At 36.6% G+C, this 21449-nt stretch overlaps 2 protein-coding genes across 2 annotated transcripts; both read right to left on the reverse strand.

Annotated features, from left to right (window-relative positions):
* Nucleotides 1-5040: 5040 nt before the first annotated feature.
* LOC121785139 (ethylene-responsive transcription factor RAP2-4-like) lies at nucleotides 5041-6715 on the reverse strand. The gene has a single exon (XM_042183512.1). It carries the CDS (start codon nucleotides 6282-6284, stop codon nucleotides 5340-5342), a length of 945 nt encoding a protein of 314 aa, XP_042039446.1. The 5' UTR covers nucleotides 6285-6715; the 3' UTR covers nucleotides 5041-5339.
* Nucleotides 6716-15802: 9087 nt separating this feature from the next.
* Nucleotides 15803-17252, reverse strand: LOC121785073 (major pollen allergen Lol p 11-like). The gene is made up of 2 exons (XM_042183411.1): nucleotides 17013-17252; nucleotides 15803-16330 (listed from the first exon to the last, which is right to left on the reverse strand). Exons 1-2 carry the CDS (start codon nucleotides 17161-17163, stop codon nucleotides 16005-16007), a joined length of 477 nt encoding a protein of 158 aa, XP_042039345.1. The 5' UTR covers nucleotides 17164-17252; the 3' UTR covers nucleotides 15803-16004.
* Between the last annotated feature and the right edge of the window lie 4197 nt (nucleotides 17253-21449).

Genomic DNA, 21449 nt, shown 5'->3' on the forward strand with positions numbered 1-21449 from the left:
GCTCAAGAAGCAGGGCAGAGTCGACTCGTCGGCCTCGGATTCAGAGGAATCGTCGTCTGGGGAGGAGGAGTTGAAGAAACCGAGTAAGAAGACTGACGCCAATTTATTTGAGGTGTTGATTAAGGTGAAAAATCAAGACCCGATTTTGAGGGAGCAAGATGCGAAATTGTTCGAATCCGATGATGAGGATAGTGATGAAGAGGAGGATACTGCAAGTATGAAGAAATGGAAGCCAATGTATTTGAAAGACGTCGTTTCGAAGCAATTGATTAAGGCGGGTCCAGAGCTAAGTGATGAAGAGGATGGAAGTGGGGATGATGGAGAGAACAATAAGTTGAAGAGTTATTCGCACGAGCAGAAGGAGCTGAGGAAGCAAATTGTGAAATCTCTGGAGGAGGGGAAATCGGATGATAATAAGGAGCTGCCACATGGAGGATTTATGAAGTGCTTGCTAGCCACAAAGACATTTAACATCGGGCTAAACATGCCGGCAAATCCTGTTGTCTTCACAAATGTTCAGGAATTTGATGGGGATTACTATGTCGGGAGACGTTTGCCTATTTGGCGTGTGTTCGATCCAGGAGGAGACGCCTCACCAAAGCTTTTGCGACGACTATCGTCGTTGCTTCATAATTTTCACCTAGAGGACAAGGCGGATTTCAACCGTGGGGGAGTTGATACGATCCCATATCTTAGGAACAATTATTTAGTAATCTTTAATTCACCAAATCTTTCTTGTTAGTTAGGGTTTAGTATTATATATAGGATAGATTGTTATCATTTTATGGAATCAATGAATGAATGAATGAATGAAAATCAATCTTTTGCCCAACAAACGTGTTGAGAATTATCTTTTGCTAAGATCTCGTGCTGCCCGACGGAGAGGAACTCCCGCGCACAGCCGGTTCTTGCTACCGCCGATCCTTCTCTAGGATGCCGGAGAAAGGGGATACGACGTAGGGTCGTATCAGTGGTAGAGTCACGTGTCCTTACCCGAATAGACAACCGTTCTTGTATAGACGGATGCACTCCACTTCGAGGCGGACTACTTGCGGTTGAGCTTCTGGGGGCTCCAGGGTCGAACCAATTTCCCGCCTCTGGTCCTTCGTCTTGGATAATCATGTTGTGCAAGATTATGCACGTATACATGATGTCGTCCATGCACTCCATGAACCACGTACGAGCCGGAGCTTTGATAATGTTGAAGCGCGCTTGGAGAACCCCGAACGCCCATTCCACATCCTTTCGAGCAGCCTCCTGCTTCTGCGCAAAAAGAGTCTGCTTTGCGTTCACATGCCTGGTGCACTTCATCACGAAGGTTGGCCACTTCGGGTAGATGCTGTCGGCAAGATAGTACCCCATTTTATAGCGCCGGTTGTTAGCGGTGAAGTTGATGGCCGGCGTTTTACCATCCAAAACTTCGGCGAAGAGGTCGGATTGCTGGAGCACGTTTATGTCGTTGTTCGAGCCGGGGACCCCGAAGTACGCATGCCAGATCCATAGTCGGTAGTCGGCGACGGCCTCGAGTATAACGGTGGGGTGGGTGCCTTTGTGGCCGCTCGTGTACGACCCCCTCCACGCCACCGGGCAATTCTTCCATTGCCAATATATGCAATCGACGCTGCCAAGCATCCCGGGGAATCCGTGAACTTCCTCGTGAAGGCGGAGTAGGAACTGACAATCTGTCGTGCTTGGCTTTCAGAGAAATTCATCGGTGAAGGCTGCCCGGACGCCTTTGCAGAATTGGATAAAGCACATTCTCCTAGTGCTTTCTCCAATGTGGAGGTATTCGTCGAACACATCCGACGTTTGTCCAGTCGCAAGCTGACGGATTGCTGCAGTACATTTCTGCAGCGTCGTGTGGCTGGGACGGCCGACGGCGTCGAACCTTTCTTAGAAGAACTCTTCCCGGGCTGCCAATGTATTTGCGATGTGGAGAAATAGCGGTTGCCGCATGCGGAAACGGCGACGGAAGTAGGTATCTCCCCACACCGGGTTATCGCAGAAGTAGTCGCAGACTAACCTTACGGCGGCGCGGCTTCCTCCGCCTCCCGGGGTCGATCTTCTTCAACTGATTCTTCCATTATTCGACCCATTTGCTCATATGGATCCATTAGATCGATTAAATTTGGGGGAAGAATAAAAGAGATGATTTCAGATGAAAATTGGAGAGGAAAGAGAGATGATTTGAGAGGATTAGATGTGTGTTGGTGTGTGAAATGAGGATGAAATAGGAGTATTTATAGAGTAAAAAAAAAACGGTAATATTACCGTTTTCGAATTTTAATTTTTTTTATTAAATTCGAATTTTAAAAAAAATGAATTATTGCGTCGGCGTGAAGAAACCCACTCGCGTCGCGGGCCTGCGAGTGGGCTTCACGCATGGCCCCAGAGCGAGCCACGTCGCGGGAGTGCGTGGCGAGACGTCTTGCGCGGCGTCTCGGTGTGACAGGGGATCCGGCGGGATGGTGACGGGACGGGATGCTTCAACACGTCCCGCACCCGTCTCGTCACGGAGGGCCGGACTCGTGCCACCCGCGTAACGCGTTGCAGGTGGCCTAAGTGGCAAACTGCTCGTTTCAGACAGTAAAACTTTCTAGAAGCAAGATATATTTTTAAATTGGTTATAGATTATAAGTTTTGTAATCCCTTTTTTTTTTACAAATTTATAAAATCATTAATTATGCAAAAAGGAAAGGAAAAACGCCTTTTCAAAATTCGATTAGCCATTCCCTTTGCGACAAGGCATTGAAAATGTCAAAATAATAAAAATATTTTCCACGGTTAGATAAGTGTAGTGAATGATGAAGCTCCACATGTAGCTTGACTCATTAATGTTGAATAAATTTCACAGTTGAATTTCCATCTAATTTATTAATTTTTGACATATACTCTTAGGACAACCTAACCACCATCAATTTTCAATGACACACGAAATCTTGACTCTTTTGCTTGGGTTGTTAGAGCATGAATAACCTCGTCCCAAGTTCCGGCCCCAAGTCCCCTCCACGTCATCGTTCCTCTACAGTTACGGTCCGGTCCCAAATGCCTCTAACCCTGCAGACCGCAACTCGGGCCGCAACTAATAAATGACACTATTTACAACTTCAACATATTTAACTCGTAAATGCAATTCGTTGAACAATTAAAACCGGGAAAATGCATTGTTCATTAGAAATTAACATTACATTACTAGACGAAGCAAATTTAAAATACAAGAAACCCGGGCCACGACTACTACTTCTTCATTTGGGCGCGAAGGTAGGCGATCATCTCACGGTGCAACTCGAGCTCCTCGTTCGACATTTTCGATGTATCCCTCGATGTCAACTTCGTCAGCTGGCTCATCCGCCATGTAATATTCATCTCCGCCAAAGTGTCGGACATCTTATCCAGAGACGGATTGGTCGGCGCCATAGCGGAGTTGCTCGCAGTTGCCTTCCCCTTTGCTTTCCTCTTGGCCGCCTTTGTTCCCATCGGGCGGCTCTGAATGCTAGGAGAGGAGACGAAGACGTCGTCGTCCGTCACGTTGAGGTCGATTGCCGGACCTCCTTCGCTCGAAGAGTAGTTTCCGGAGGCGGAAACTTTGGTTCCCTTCGCCGCCCCAGTTGCCGCCGGCTCGGCACCGCTGGTGAACTTCGGGCTCTTCTTGACAAGCTTCCAAACCTCGTAGTACTTGAAGGCCTTCTTCCCGTCAGTGAAGAACGCATCCTTCGCCTTCTCGACGAGGTCTGCCTCGCTGTGCCCGCTCGGCTACATCCGAACTACGTTGGCCCACTTTCCGTTCCACTTGCTCATATCCGCCTGGACCCGGCCCCAATGCTTGCGCAGCTTCACGTAGCTACGCTCGATCGACCCTGTAGGACGGCCAGCGTTATACTTCTGAGCAATCTGCTCCCAGAAAGCTTTGCCAGTCTGCTGGTTGCCGATGATAGGATCCTCGGCCACGTCGATGTAGTTCCTCGCAAGCTACATTGTCTCATGCGGAGTGTACTTCTTCGGCCCATCCTCCTCGCCGACCTTCTCCTTGCCCCGCTCTTGAGCGGGCTCCATCTCACTGAATTCGAACTCTTCCATGTTGACCGGCGAGGTTATGTCGACGTTGCTACCGACTCCTGGACTCATCGTCGGTTGCGATGGCTGCGACCCCGGTATGTACCAATTGTTCGAGTTAACGAACTCCTCCATCTCACGTTCATCGCTGTTGAACCAATCCATTGATGCCGATTCAAAGTGTATAATAGAGATTGAAATGGAATGCACGTAAGATTGATGCACAAATGGAATGCTCGTATTTATAGACACAAAACCAAAAATAAAAAAAATATTGGCGTTGCGGCCCGGCCCGAGACCCGTGTAATGCTGGGCCGGGACTCGCCGGTGCGGCACGGCGCGCGATTAACGCCGTCCCAGGCGGGGCCGCGGGACGGGCTCCAGGCCGGGAATGCGGCCCCGGGACCGGCCTGAGCCGCGGCTTGCCTCCGTCTAACGAGCGGGACGGGCCGGGACTCGCGAATTGCGGCCAGGCCAGCCGCGTTATTTATGCTCTTAGGTTTGGTTTTAATGTTCAATTTATATTTATGTGTTTGTATTTGGATCAATGATTTCTAGTCATAGTGTGCAAAATCAAATGAAGTTATTTACATATTGAGATTCAAGAAGCATGATTATCTATGCATAATGAGATTCAAGGAGCATAATTATCTATGCAAACCGGATGAATAGCTAAACATCACTTGTTTAGTTGTTGTATGTCGATGGATGAATATAAGTGAAAAATAATGTATATCCAACAAAATAGTCTATCACGAATAGAATCAGATTAAGAACCGAAGTAGCTTCTCACGGATTTAATCAGAACCAATATATCAATTCTTACGGTCTAGTTTCTGTTTGAAATTTTTAGACCCGATTAGTTCTAGTTCGAGCCTAATTTTGTGAAAGTCAATGATTTTAGAATTGATTAGGATTTAGTTCGACCAAAACCGTTGTAGCCATAAGATTTGAGTAAAGATATTAGCATCTAGATGAACACTCGAATTTAACAAAAGGAAGAACATATGATAGTACTATTAAAGATGGAAGATAGATATTATACAAACAAAGAGACAAGTACAAGGTAGAAAGCTAGAAATAGAGAAGACATCTATCTCATGATTAAAGCATGGAACAAAAAACAACCAGCTGATCAAGAGATGAGATGAGATGAGAAGAGAAGAGCATCCTATCTACTAAACAAGACACTACTAGTAGTAGTACTAGGCCATCTGCACATGTCTAAAAATCCACTGCAGATGCCACTTTCTTAACCAACAAAACAACCTCAACTAACAACCAAATCACAGAGACGCCCAATCAATCTCCACAGATGGGTACTTCTGCAGCAAGAAATCCTCGTATCCACCGTCGTCAAACAACGGCTCCAAGAACGTCACATCTGACTCGGGCGATGAAGACGACGACGTCTCGTCCGAGGGCGACGGACACGACGGCGTCGCGGCCTCCACCTTCACATCCGGGGCTGATCGAGGTTTTTGATCGGCGGATTTCTTCGAGCTCCCCTGTTTCGGTGGATTGGCTGCGAGATTCTCGCAGATGGCCTGGAGCTTGGCGTCGACGGAGGACTGGAGGGGCTTGAAGTCGGAGTCCCGGGCGAGCTGGTGACGGAGGTGGGGGAAGTTGAGGCGCGCGAACTCGCCACGGAGCTTGTAGGCGGCCTTGTCGTAGGCCAGGGCAGCATCCTCGGCCGTGTCGAAGGTGCCGAGCCAGAGACGGGTGCGGTTCTTGGGGAGTCTGATTTCGGCCACCCATTTGCCCCAGTGGCGCTGCCTCACCCCCCGGTAGAGCTTGACGGCCTTCGAGGGAGCTCCGGTTTGCTTCATCGGGACGGGCTTTGGGCCGAGAAAGCTCGAGAACGGGCTGCTCTGCTGCTGCTGCTGCTGCAATTGGTTGAAACGGTAATTGAGCAACTGCTGCTGCTGTTGCTGCTGTTGTTGCTGTTGTTGGAGGTGGAATTGAGCTTGGATTTGATAGATTTGAGATGGGGTGAGTTGATTCAAACCAACTGTGGTGTCTCTTGAAGGAATTGAGCCGAAACCAGAGTAAAGATTTGAATCGGAGGTGGAGGGAGAAGGGGAGAGAAAGAGATCCGAAGAAGAAGGTGAGAAAGAAGAAGGAGAGAAAGAAGCACTTTTCATAAAAGGCTGAAGTGCTTGCATAAGCTCTTCCCTCAACGGATCTGAGGAGAAACTGCTACAACCGTAATAATCCAGAGCTGCCGCCATTGATAATCTGAAAAACAAAGCTACAAATTTCTACAGATAAAAAAAAGCAACCTGTTTTTAAACCAAAACCGAAAAAACAGGGGAATTTTCTACACAGGCAAATGATCAAACAGGTGGGGGACACAAAAACAAACCCTCACTGATTAGATCAGAATCACAAAAAAAAATCGAAACTTTACTAAAAAGATCTCTATTCTGAAAATCACCTGGCTTTCAAAAACTGAAATTCGCCCAAATTAAGGTTTGATTTTAAAAATAAAAAACGCAAACCCTTAAAAATCAGATGAAGAAGTTTGAAAGACAGAGGATGACAGAAAGGGATCCAAGAAGCGGGGAGCAGTAGAAAGGGGGTAAATTAAACGAAAATGTAAAAAAAAAACACTCTTGTTTTACTGATTGCCTCACTGATTTTTTTTCTCTCTATCGAATTGGAGGTGTAGACCGCCTTATAAAGGCGGAGGAGCCAGCGCCTTCCTCTCTCTCTCTCCTTCCCTCATTCTCTCTGTAGCTCTGATTTTCGTGAAGATGCCTCATCCGATATTCTCGATGTCGAATTGGAAGTCGACACGTGTTGCTATCTAAGGAGCGAATGGCAGGTGTGGGTTGATGTATGACACGTGGCGATGTTTCAATAGATGGAAGTTCAGATGACTTGCCGTAGGCAGTCGCATTTGGGGGAATGAATTATGTTTTATGAAACTCGAGGTAAATATTCTTTTCACACAAAGTAATGGGAGTAGTTTATTTTTTCTATGTTTGTCACAGTATTTTTTAATTATATTTACATTTTTTTTTCACCCAAATAATTTTATAAATTTTGTAGTATTAAAATTACCAAGATTATGCTCCTTCCGTCAATTATAATCTGGCACCATTTGACCCGATACTAGTTTTAAGAAATGTAATATTCCATAGAAAGTTGGTTGAAAATTTTAGTGGCACGTGAGTCCTACTTTTATAAATATTTTAGTGGAATTGAGTTAATGGAATACGAGATTCATTATCAAAAATGATAAAAGTGAAATGTGATAAATTTTTAGAGACGAACGAAAATGGAAATAAGTGATAAAGTTTCAGGAACGGAGGGAGTATTTCACGAAGGAGCGACTATAATTTACTCCAACTAACACGTTGGTTAGAATTTGTTGGAGTCTTCCTTAAAAAAAGTAGTAGTACTAATAAATTGTTATGTCTAAAACTAAATGCCGACATTTAGTAAGTGGATATAAATGAAGAAACTATGATTAGTTGATAATTTAAAAAATTGCAAATTTAAATATAGCTTGACACTTACCACCAAATCTAGACATCATCATCTTTGTTTATGATGAAATATTTTATTTGCCATTACTTTCATATATGTATATTTTGTTAAGACTAGAGCATCAATCTATAGGAACTAATTTCCTTGCTGATTTATAAATAAATTAGTGACAACTTACCTAAAAAAAATAATTTTTTGTACTTTTAAAATTTTGGATTTTATTTTCATTTAAGATTTCATAGAAATAGGGTCCAAAACGTGGATAGTGGGATGGGATTCCATACCTACCGTAGAGAAATCTGGACCAGTGGATGTGCTATCAACCCACATTTTCTTGCTTATGTAGGCCCCACTTCATTTATTTCGAAATGTTTTGAAATTCAAAGGCACATGAAAATTTCATTTTAACGCGGAAATCATATAGTGTATGTATGTTATGTGGTCAATATAAAAAGTTTTGCAAGAAGATTTTTATATCATCAAATTATTTAAATCATTAATGAACCATCATCAAATAATTTTGAGATTGAAATGTTTCTATGGGTTGTAGATATCATCTTTATATTATTATTTTTTATAATATGAATGTACCCTAATATCATAACATGTGTCGGTCAATCAATGTGATTACGTCAAGTTCTCGTAATACATATACTTCAGTTAATTTGATTATGTCATTGTACCTAACTCTCTTGACACGTGCCCTTCAGTATGACTAATATTTACCGTAATATCATATCACGTGTCGGTCAATCAATATGATTACACCAAATTTTCGTAACACGTATATTTCAGTTAATTTGATTATGTTATTGTGCCTAGCTCTCTTGACATGAATCAATCAATTAATATGACTGTAGTTAGCACAATAATTTAACCAGATCATAAATTAATAGTTACTCCCTCTGTCCCAGCTTAAGAGTCATGTTTTACCATTTTCGTCCGTCCCAGTTTAAGAGTCTCATTTAGAATTTACTATATTTGGACATAAAATTTAACCTCTTTGTTGATAAAATTTACACTCAAATGTCATTACTTTCATAAAAATAAAACAAAACAAAACAAAATCTTAAACAGACAAAAAGTCAAAAGGGTCTCACTTTCCACTACTTCACTTCAATTATTACACACTCCAACAACCACTACCTCAATTCAATTATTACACACTCCAACAATTTCTTAAAACTCGTGCCCTAACTAAATTGCACTCCTAAACTGGGACGAACGGAGTATTTACTTCTTCATGGCATAAACTCTAATTATTTATTATATTAGTTTTTATATGAAAAATGAGTTTTAATCACTTTTCATATGGATATATAACTATAATATTACTAATAAATAGCAATATATTTAATTTTAATAGTAACACTCGTCAGTCATCAATGATACTCCATGGAACTACCCTATTCGGCCGACACAAGATTAAAGTTCCAAATTTTTTTAATTATCCTCGCCAAATACCACCTAATTTTCAATTTGTCTACTCTAATCGGTTTTTAATCATGGACAAAGGATAAACATTTTTCCCCACAAAAAGTTTATAGCAGAAAATGATAGCAAGTTAATTAATTCTTGACGATAGACATGTGAGAATGAAGACAAAATAGGTGGGGCCCGCCACTTTAAGCAAAAAATTAAATCCATCATTATTGTCTCATCTCTTTAGCCTTTGCAATAACTAATTAGTAAATTAATAAGTGGATATATGCAACTTCATACGGTCAATTAAGATAAGTAATACTAGTAGAATTCAAATTCATTATCTATGCCACTGATTTTTTAAATGGTTAATTCTATATAAAATTATACTCGAGTACTGATTTTGTCTTGAATTTTCCAATATTTTTAATGAAAATTATGAATTTTCACAAATTCTCAGTTATATAATAACTTTAGCAAATTTGATATGAAATTGGTACTTGTACAATATTGATGATGCCAATGAATATAAATGTATACGTGGATAATATATACTACAACTAAACGACGTCATTTTTAGTCTCAGAGACTAATTTTTTTTTAAAAAAAATTATCAAGTGGAACAAATGAGAATTTTTGAAATTTTGAGATATGTCATTCAAATTTCGAAAGATGGGGATTAAATCAGAATTTGTTGAAGCTTCATAATTATAGTGACAATTAACCGTATTTATAGTATACAATAATTGAATCATCGTATAAGTGCCCCAAAATTAAATTATTTTACAAAAACACACTTCCAGTGATTAATTAGCTGGCAAATACATTCAATTATTTGAATTTATTTCACATTACACTTTGGCAAAAAAAAAGTCAAATTTGTGAGGGAGAAGTAAGTAGAATAATAATGAAATATAGTTGAGAGATGATAATGTAGGTGTGGAAGACAATCCCTCGTCAATTGCGGCTGCGAAAGTGAGTTTTATAACACATTGATTGTATTAATAAATTATTTGGAGTAGACTTTTCTTTTCTTTTTTTTATAAGTAGAATAATACTCCTACATATTTTGAAAGGCCAATTTCGACTCTTTTACTCCTCCGTCTTCATTATTACTGAGAAGAATAAAAAAAAAGTAAAACGGAGAAAGAAATCAATAATAGAAGTAGTGTTAGTGAATTGTATGATCTATATTAGTGGAATGTACTTAATTGGTTAAAATATTCCATATTTTAATTTAGTCAGATTTGAGAGAATGATCCAAAAAGATAAAATTATTTTTTCAGGTCGGAGAGAGTAATATCAAGAAATGTGAACATCTTGTTTTGGAACTAAATAGATCAATAAACCTTTTAAAGGCCAAAATTTGAATTATATTATTATAATTGATTTTTAAATAACTTATTTGATAAAATTAAGTAAATAATTCAAAATCAATGCAACAAATCTTACTTACACAACCTAATCCTCCGCATTCATCCAAACAATGAGAAAGATCGTCATCGACAGTAGATAGACGAGCTCGATTAATTTTTTTTTACAAAGACCGAATTTTATGAAATTTTCTGATTTGTACAGGTTAGCATGAAATCGGTTGTTCACATCGATTCGACCAGGACCCGCCCCTGCATCCAAGAGCTAACATATGTTTCAACCCTGTCATATACTCCCTCCGTCCCAAGCTACTCGCACTTATTTCCTTTTTGGGCGTCCCAAGTTACTTGCACTCTTCCCATTTTTAGTACAAATTTTCACCTACAGCCGTCATTTTTGACTTTCCTATACACTCATTCCTTAATCTCCGTGCCGAAAAGGAAATGAGCGAGTAGCCCGGGACGGAGGGAGTATTATAGAAGATAATTTTTTGTCTTAAAAAAATATTTAAAGGTTCAATAATTGAATATGAATGGAAAAAAAAAGAGTGGCTAAAGTCAAAAGTTGGAATGGGATTAGCAAATAAAAAGAGTGGCGCATGCGTCGGATCGTAAGTTGCGTGAGAGCGAAGCCGGTAAAAGTAGGGCCCACTCTGACGTGGAGCTCACTATACGACAAGCGAATGCGGGACCCACTTTCGCCGTTATTCTACTTGCATGCTTAAGCAAGATTTTCTTTTTGGGCGTTTCAACAAAAATATAGATTTTCCTTTTGTTTTCTTCTACGAATTTTGAGATTCTTAAAACTTTCTAGACTAGCTAGTTCAAATCAAACTCTAAACTCTAGATTCAAACTCAAATGATGTAATTGTTAAATAGTTATTTCATTTTAATTTAGTATATACGTTTAAATTTGAGTCATCTTTACTAAAAATTCGTGTTATTTTTATATTAATTAAATTCGAGCTATTTTTACAACGTATATTGAACGTTCTTTCTATTATTATTGTTACGAAGTTATAAATAAAATCCCATAAATTAAATCTCAAGTGGTATAATCAATTAGTAAGTATATTTAGTTGAATACATTCTATCAAAAATGGATTACATATTAGGGGTATAATAACTTGACAATGAAATATATTTCGTCCACGAAAAAATAATCGTTGCAATAGACAGATACAAGTTTTAATGTAAAATTAATAAAATAAAAAAATAGAGAAAAAAGCATTTCAGGCCAGCTTATAAATTTGTACTTGAACCACTAAAGTATATCTTACAGAATTTATAACACACTTTATTTTGAAAACTTTTTATCATGTTTAATTGAAATTCATACAATTAGTCCATTATGTCAAATTCTTAGCTGATTCCTTAATTTTCATTTTTTAAAAAAAATTTACCTTGCCCCTACCAGCTTTCCAAATACTCATGGATGGATGTAATATGTTGTCTTAATACTCCAATAACAAATTTTCAAGCACCGACAAAATAATTTAATCAAGCCTTGTGTATAATACATTTCGACTTAATTAGATCTCATTTGTGAAAAGGTTAAAGTAATTAGAATCAAAGATAAAAAAATGAACTGTCTAGCTAATTTAGATCAAATGCACCTGGAGTAGTATTTATTAGATATATTAAATGAACAAAGTTAATTTTTTATAATGTATATATTACTTACATTATGGGCCACGTACTGACATACATATGAAATTATAGAAAAATGAGGGGATCCATGTGCCTATTTCATTGAAATTTGAGTTTAAGAATTATGTTAATAATGTCAAACAAGAAAACAATTTGTTTACGTGGTGATAAGTTGGCATGTGAAGCTAGCACGTGATTCACCTTAAAAATGTCATATCAGATCACGTGCATTTTGGTATTTTTCGTGCACAACAACGAAAGATCTTGACATTATTATCAATATTATTATTAATATTAAGCTTGGAGATTTATGAAATTTGGAACTCAAATATTGATATTCAGAATATTACGTTAATGATTGTTACGCAGTTTTAACTGATTATGTGTGCACCCAAACTGTTTCAATAATTTTATTAAAAATGTAGAATTAATAATTCTAAAACTATTATGATTACTTAAGCAAAATATATATATATATATATATATATATATTTAATCTCTCTTATTTTATTTTTTCTCTATTTAGCTCAATAAATATAATTTCATTATACTCTGTATTGAAAAGAAATTGATTACTTAATGCAGGACAGAGAGAATATATTGAAGTGTCCAATATAACTAAACAATAAGCGAAAAGAGCCAAACCAACACTATTAATTAGCAACAAGATGCGAATTAGTTTACCCAATTCTTAATTAGAAATATTGTACCAAATCAGTGTGCGCAATGTAAACCATCCATTGTATCAACACAGTACGTTAGTTATATTTTAATCTTCAATCCTATTTTATTAACAAAAACTATTCTTGTAATACTACATATAAGCTTCCCAAGAATATCTATATTCATAAAATCAAATAAAGTTATATTGTGGTTCGCATATATTCCTAAAATTCCAAAGCCCTATTACACGCGCGGCCCGGGTCGGGCATGTTTTGCATCTATGCGAGCATCAGGCCTAACACGAAATCCTGTTGGGCCTCAAATGTCTTGGTCCTTAATTGACCAATCGGTCACGCCGATCATGATCGATGAGCAAAGAACCAAAGTTCAGAACAAAGACTTAGTTCAGCAAGAATAAGAAAAATACAACACCTCAAATCAAAACAAGCAAGCTAAGAGGCAACATAGAGAAGACCAAGAAGTGCACCCTTCAAACAAAATAAGAAAACCAGAAACAAAACAGGTATTTATAGTATTTTAGAATGAATAGGTAAATAACTTTTAGATAAATAACTTTTAGAATGAAGAAATAGTCTCGTCTTTTTCATTTTGAATTGTCCACCAAAATTAGTTCCATCTATTTATAGTATTTAAAAAAAATATCTAATGAGATAAGTCATTTTCCACTAACAACACATCAACCATTTCTCTTGTCCTATCTCTCTTATAACCGTTTTTCCTCTCTATCTCTCTTAATATTTCTACATTATCATTATTAAAAAACATGACTTCGCCAATAATTTATCCAACTATTTAAATGAACAAATTAGTCGGTATTGACAACAAATAGGAGTATTTGGTAATCAAATGCTCGAAAGTGCGCCATTATAAACAAATTAACTAACCATTATCTCCTTCTAATGATGATGATATTGATGTGACCTACTATATGCATTTCTTTTAAGTTTCATTTACAGCCTTTCATTTAAAATTCAAATCAAATACTATGTCTTTCTATAGATTATGAACAATGTTTATTATATCTTTAGTAAAGAATATGAGGCCACAGCCATCAGATTGGATATGCATTATCTAATTCGTAGTTGTTATTTGAGCTGAAACACATATTTTATTTTTGCAAGGATATAGTTAGTATTAATTAAAGATCGTAGACCCTTTTCAGTTCAACGAGGAAAGTATTTAAACGTAGCTAGTTTTATATTTTACTTGTGAATTTTAAATAAGATATATATGGTGAATTTTAACAAAAATATGTGGTATAGTTTACATGACAAAAATACTAGTATCACTTTTAATGGATAAATAAATTAAATTTTTAAAAGTTATATCACGATGGACTCAATGTCAAACCTAAGACATTTGGCCTCTGTATTAACAACTAGGTAACACACACACAAAAGACTATCTTCTGTCAATACAAAAACGTAATGATCTGAGTAATTTATAGGTGTTATTATTAACTATATAAACGATGATATATACACACATAAAACTATACCAAGTTCTAGTCTAGTGTGTGCTAACTAGGAAATAGATTGCAAAATAAATAATGTGGGCTTCTTGAATAATATTATATCTAATGGCATAGGAAAAAGCCATTGCAATAAGCCTGGTGAATTTAACTAATTTAACAATGGGTTATGTATGTTAATCAATAAAGTAAACCATATTAGTATAATCATGTTTGTAAACAACACTAAATACCTAGCTTTGGTCTCCACCAACAATAATAACAAATATAAGATGACAAGTCAAACAATATATGGGTTTAATTAAGTAGCTGAATTTATATCACACATGCACCTATTAGAGGACGGGTTAGACTTATAATTTGTATCAATCAATATAAATTGTTAACTTTTGCGTAGTTTAAATTGTCAAAGAAAAAAACATCATAGTAATATATTTAAAGCATCATAAACCAAATTAAAAATACTAGTATAATTTAACGTCAAAACTAACCACCTAAAATGAAAATGCTCAAACCATGCCATATGGTGAGCTAAAATTATGGGAAATATGAAACTAAAAAAAGTCACACATTTTAGCTAACGATTTCACTAGCAAAACCCATAAAAAGCAAAAGCAAATAAACAATTAGAAAGCTAAAGAGGGATCCAAACATAAAACCAAAATCAACGCAAAATCTTCGTCATTATCTAAACTTACGTGACAATCAACTAACTTTTCTTTACATTTCTTAAAATCCATGCCCACATTAAGAGTGACAATTATTGTGGGATGGAGGGAGTAAGATCTAATTTTCTAACAATATGCACTAACTCTGACCTTCCATTGTACAAAGAATCACAAATCAAACTTATTTTTTAAAAGGATGTACACTATAACTATAATTAATCCATAGATATTAAAAAGTCATACTAGGGAAACTATTTAATATGCTGATAATGGAGAATATATGAGTGAAAAGTCAACTTGTGTGGATCAGACCTATTCCATTAAGTTCTTGTGTGATGGAAGTCAACTTCCATTTCAAACGGATAAGTTAGTAAAGATAGCACTTCACAAAAAAAAGAAAGCACCAAAACTATATTTTTATTCGAAATAATACTTTTTCAATCTCATATCTCCACTTAATTAGCTTTATTTGCGCATAGTTATCTTTTTATTTCTTTATATAGTAAAGTTATTAAAGTGACTCATGAACCTTAAAATGCGAATTAATTGGGAATACACTTTTCTTTTCGAATCCTGCTGATTTATATTATTTGAATTATTTCTAAAGTTATAGAGGTGAGGCCCAAGCTTTAGTGGGTCAGTTGAGGCAGTGGATCAGGCCTTAGTTGGGCTTGTTGAATTTCAGTTGGGCCTCAAGTTTTTTTATATGTGAAACACATTTAGAAACACATTCAATGAGTGTGAGTTGGCCAATCAGTAGAGTGGTAATGCCCGATGCCAAAGCTCTCAATTTCAGGTATCCACCGTGACACGACCTTTAAATTTATATTCATTATAAAAACATGTTACACATTTTCAGTTTTTTTTTTTGGATTCTTTTAAATATGAAATGTAAAATTGTAAATTTTTATAGTTTATGAATTTTTATCATACAATTGCAATGCAACAACTGATATAATGATAAGACAATATATTGATCCAAACGATGAAAGAATATGATGAGATTATAACTATTCAAATGTGGCAAGACCACTTTAATAAACTAATCCATGGTAGTAGTTCTGTGGAGGCCACAAATACAGTGACAACATATAATCTACTAAATTAAATATGAGAAAACAATACCATACACATTGTCAGATTTTAACATAATAATATAATGCTGAAATACAAAAACCAAGTTGTTTCTTACTCCTCAGATTCCTGGTACTGCTGGAGGATCTGAGTGCAGCTAGCCAGGGGCGTTCTCTTGACGAATCCAAGAGCGTTGGCGTAGCGAGTGCGCGAGTTCATGCCGTTGTTGTTGGTGAGGATGACACGAGCGCGGTCACGGCCCGCATCAGGGGAGCTGCACTCGGGGTCGGGGCTGCTCACAAGCACGGTGTCGCAGAAGTCATCTGCACGGTCGCTCTCCACCAAGATCTTGTATTTTCCCGCTGAGTCAGTCACTGCCTCCTTCGTGTATGTTAGCTCGGAGTTTGCCCTAGCCCTGCACTCCAGTCTCACAACAGCATCTGCCAACAACAATCGGATTGATCAATTGAATAATTAGAGGATTAAATCATAAAAAACAAGCTCAAAATCGTTCAATCCTCCATCAGGATGCACAGTCAAGGAGTTGAGCAATCGATTACATTCTATCTATGATGGAAGTCGAGAATTGTAAACGGCTAAAATCGGATGCTTTCGTAGAAGTATTCGAGAAATTGTGGCTGATTTATGCAGTATATATAAGCTGTCAATTGGTTCTATCAGATCATAATCCAGTCAAGCATTTTGTCAAACAGTTGGGTTACAATAATGAGTAGCAAATTCAACAGCTGCTCAAACCACAAAATGAAGCAATGTCGTTAATTATATGCAAAATCACTATAATCAACACACTAACAAACCAACACTAAAAAGAAAATCGAAAACTAGGGTTCCTTCACTTCAAATTTGAGCTCAATTTCTTCAATCCACCAAGATCGGCGCAAATCTTAAATTCTATACACTCTCACACTTAATTCTAACATATCGCATAGTAGATCTACTACTTAAACACAAAATCACACACACATCCGTATGAATTCGAAAAAATAGACAGTAAATCGGAAATGCAGTTAACCTATGTTCATCCACACACCACACAATTCCAAGATCTACGAAAATGCGAATCTAAAAACACAATTGAGAGAGAGAGAGAGAGATGATTACTGGCAAGGTATTTGGAGGCGGAAGTCTCGTAGCCGCAGCGGCAGGTGTCACAGTAAACAGAGCCCTGCAGCAGGAATGAGTCGCTAGCGAAATGAGCAGCAGAAGCTGATGCAACAAAAGCAGCAAGGAGAAGGAGGAGGATTTTCGGCATTGTTGTTTGAGGTGAGAGGTTTTGGTGTGAGAAAAAGGAATGGAGTGAAGGAAAGGGAGAGAGTGAATTATAATGAGAGAAGCGTGTAATGGGCTGTCTCACAGCAAAGAATCACATGGAAAGCAAAAGGGAAAAGCGCGTCTCTCTCTCTCTCTCTCTCTCTCGATTTCGGTGGGGGATGGGACCCACTTGCATGCCCTAGTAAATCACCGCAGTCCTCCTTTAATTACGCGGGGAGTTGAGTGGGAGCTATTTGTAATTGTTGGATTTTGTCCTAGTTTATTAAATTTCTTACATTAACTTTCCACTTTACTAACAAAATCTCATTTCCTTAAATTATGTGCACAAAAGTTTGCGCTCACTTATCTTGGGATCGTCTTATATAAGTTAGTGAAATCTTTTGTATAAGTATCAACTTTAGTTAATTGAATTTCTAGTTGCTATTGCTATTATTACAAAAAAAAGACAACCATAGTCCCTAACTTTCATTTCTAATCATTACCAAAGTGAAAGGTGTTATCATATATGCTTGTCTTTCAACTAAAAATTTGAATTTTGAAGGATTTCTGGTTGTCAAATTAAGAATATCATGATAATGAGGTAGTTTAATAAACATTCTAGCTGTAAAGGCACCGAGCTCAATTCTTTTCACATTTTAAATTATTTCCAATTTTATTTTAGAATTGCATGTAGAAATCCCTCTTAATTAACAAAAAGGATGATTGACACATTTGCACTTCAATTTTTACTTATTTGGATATAATCTTATTATTCACTAAGGGGGTTTCGGTTTGCTAGGTTGTATCCGAGATTAAATTTGTAGTGTGTTTGGTTCATAAGATTCAACCCACAACTCAATCCTAGATGAATAATCATGGGATAATTAGTCATAGCTAATCCCTTATAGCTAAAATAATCTCACAATTTAATAATAGATTGTATCTTGATATTATTTTATCTTGAAAATCGAACGTAACATTGGGAGTAGGTCTAGTTTGTATACTACTCCTACACTTTAATTAACTTATGGAGTAGTATATCTCAAAAATAAGAAATGGGGGAGGAGGGAGGGACTGGAATTCATGAAACCAAAGTTTAACTAATATTATTTTCAATTAAATATAAACTAAATTATTAAATACACCAAGTTTTTTTTTGTCAATTATGTTGTAGGAGTATTTGGCGTAACGCTATCAAGTAGTAATACAGATCCAAAGACTACAGCTTTTAACGTATTGAATGATTACACCACTAAATAAGAAAGAATAATAAATATTGAATGATAGTTCATACTTATAAAATGTAGTTGAGTAAACCATTAACTTTGTAATTAATGTCAATTTTGCGTGCAATTTGAGAAATAAGACATTGTTGAATCATGAAATTGGGACCACGTGCATGACACATGCTGTAGCGCAAGAATCGAACAATATGGACGCCCAAGTCCCAACTATTTAGTTTTCGGGCAAATTGCGTGTAAAGTTATGAACTTTCAAAATAGTTTGGTTTTTCCGACTGATAGATTTCCGACACAAACTTATCCTACATAGCGTGCCGGAGGCTGATTTGACAAATGACAAATTTAGGGTCCAATTCGAATTGTGGAATTAATGCTAATTTTATGCTGAATTCGATTTTTGGAATTTGATTTGTGTGTTTATGTAAATTTGTGGAATTCGGTTTGTATATTTTCACTTGTGCTACTTGTATGTTTGTGATAAGTCAAAGGTCAGAGATAACAAAGATAGAAGAGAAATGATTAGAATTAGTGGAGTTTTGCCAAGTCACGCCTCCGACGTGCTATGTAGGATAAGTATGTGTCGAATATCTATCGGGTCGGGTCGGATGAGAAATTTACATACTTCGGTAAAATTCATGACTTTTCATGCAACATTTAAAGTTCACGGGGAAAACCAAACTATTGGAAAAGTTCATGACTTTACAAGCAATTCACCCTTAGTTTTATAATTATTTATCTTTATTTTATTCACCCACCCTTAAAAATCACTCTATTCATATTTTATGAATATAATAAAACTAATAATTTCAATTGAAAATTAAAACGCATCATTAACATGTCTAAAGCGTTTCCAAAAAAAAGGTTACTATTTGAGTCCAAAGAACATTTTTTTTTTAAAATTAATTTTGAAATTTGAAAATGAAAAAAATTATAAATTAATAAGTAAACTGAAGAATCTAAAGAACGAAAAAAAATTAAAAAAAAAAAAGAAAACGTAGGAAAAAAATGCTCGATGGGGCTTGTCCAAATAGAAACAAAATTGCTAACCAGATTATTAACGCATACTAATGAAAGCCCAATAATTAGTTAAGCTAATGCTAAATCATAGTATGCATTTTCTCTTAATTTAATTTGCAACACAGCATATTTTGCTGTTTATTCCGATTACCAACTCTGTAATAAAATTTCCCTTTATTAAGAAACAATATTTATTTTTTAGGAAAGTAATGTTATTAATGAAATATACAGAATTCTTATAACTATAATTCACAGGAATACGATTCAGGATAGATTATACACATCATGTGTTTGTAATATCAAGAAAAATAATGAATCTATATACTTTTAATCTATCCATCTATATAAACCCCCTCCACCTCCATCCTTTTGATACAATGAATCTATATACAAAAAAAATTTTAATTCCATATTAGTAATACTGTATAGCAATCCTCGGCTCGTCGGAATCCTCAAGAACGGTGTTTCGACCGCCCTTGTGCCGATGACAAACGTTGAGTTCATGTTCCATCGGAAGTCGGAACCGTAGCTCCATGATGAGATCGGTATTTGTTCAATTTATTTTACATGCTTAAAGATATAATTTTATCATACTCCAATTGATTGAAAATATATATAGGTATCTTGGGTCTCATTTTAATCACGTGTTGAAAATTATCTTAAGTTTAAATAAATATATAATTGGATATAATTGCTGTGATCCCATTATTCCCGTTTTTATTTGAACTTTCTTGATAGGACTAAACTCTTGATAAGCTAAGTTTAGATATGCATAAATTGCTGTGTATCCCATTGCAATATTGATAGATCAATGCAAAAGTATTAGAATTGTGTTAAGATTTTTTGTCCAATATTGTCCATTGTTTGTGCTATGACATATTTGTTGAGAGACGCCTCAAAAATTCATAAATGCCGTTGACTAAGAAAATTGTTGCCAATTGAAACTAAAAATATAACATATAACTGTCCCACATCGGTGTCAAAAGAAAACTGAAACTAGTATATAAGTCTCATGGGTCCCTCCTCCTATCACCAATTGGTTTTAGGATAGAACCCACGGATTTCTATCATGGTATCAGAGCGGGTCGCCGACTATGGGTCAAATTTAACTGACCCAGCAGTATATCCGGACCGAAACCGAAAAAATGACTGACCCAGCAGTATATCTGGACTTAAAAATTTTTTTTGGGCCAAGTGGTCCAACTGATCAAAAAAAAATTGGGCCAATTTTCCAATCGGTTAGAAAAAAAAGTCCAACCCCTCCAAGGTGAAAAAAAGTCCAACATCGGTGTCAAGAGAAAACTGAAACTAGTATATAAGTCTCATGGGCCCCTCCTCCTATCACCAATTGGTTTTAGGATGGAAGCCATGGATTTCTATAAAAAATGCTCAAATGAATTCTACTCAATGATTTACGACAATCTTAACATTATGTCGCCGAGGTTATAGATCATGGAGTAAAATTCCTTTGAGCATTTTTTATAGTCAATGTCAATTTTGAATTTATGAGGAATCTTTTGACAAACATGCCATATATACAAACGATGGACGTGGGCAAAACATCTCTCACGATAATTTTGACACTCATGAGTATTGATCCTACAACATTATAGAAGGTTAATAAAAACCAACCCCATCATAAAAATCTCTGAGAAAGATCATTTACAATCACAAATTAATTTATCTCCATAGATAAAACCCAACCACTTCAGTTATTCAACTTGCTACATATCAGTTGGGAAAGCAATAAGTAGGTTTAAATTCTACATTAAATTCTTCATTAATACTAAACCTTCTCCACTTGCATAATTAATCAGTTTTTGGGTGGTTTGGAAGATGACTTCCTTTTCCTTGGAATGCATTTCCCTCTGATCAGCCCCTTCTTCACTTCTTCCTCTCCTTCCTCTTCCTCTTCCCCTCCTAAACCAGCCTTAGCACAGAAGGCAGAGATAATGCGGCGACCATCACTGACAATAGATAACAAACAAGAAATACAATTGTGTTTACTTTATTTTCTCTCTTATTTTAT

Source organism: Salvia splendens, chromosome 21 (genome assembly GCF_004379255.2).
Source record: "Salvia splendens isolate huo1 chromosome 21, SspV2, whole genome shotgun sequence".
Taxonomy (NCBI): domain Eukaryota; kingdom Viridiplantae; phylum Streptophyta; class Magnoliopsida; order Lamiales; family Lamiaceae; genus Salvia; species Salvia splendens.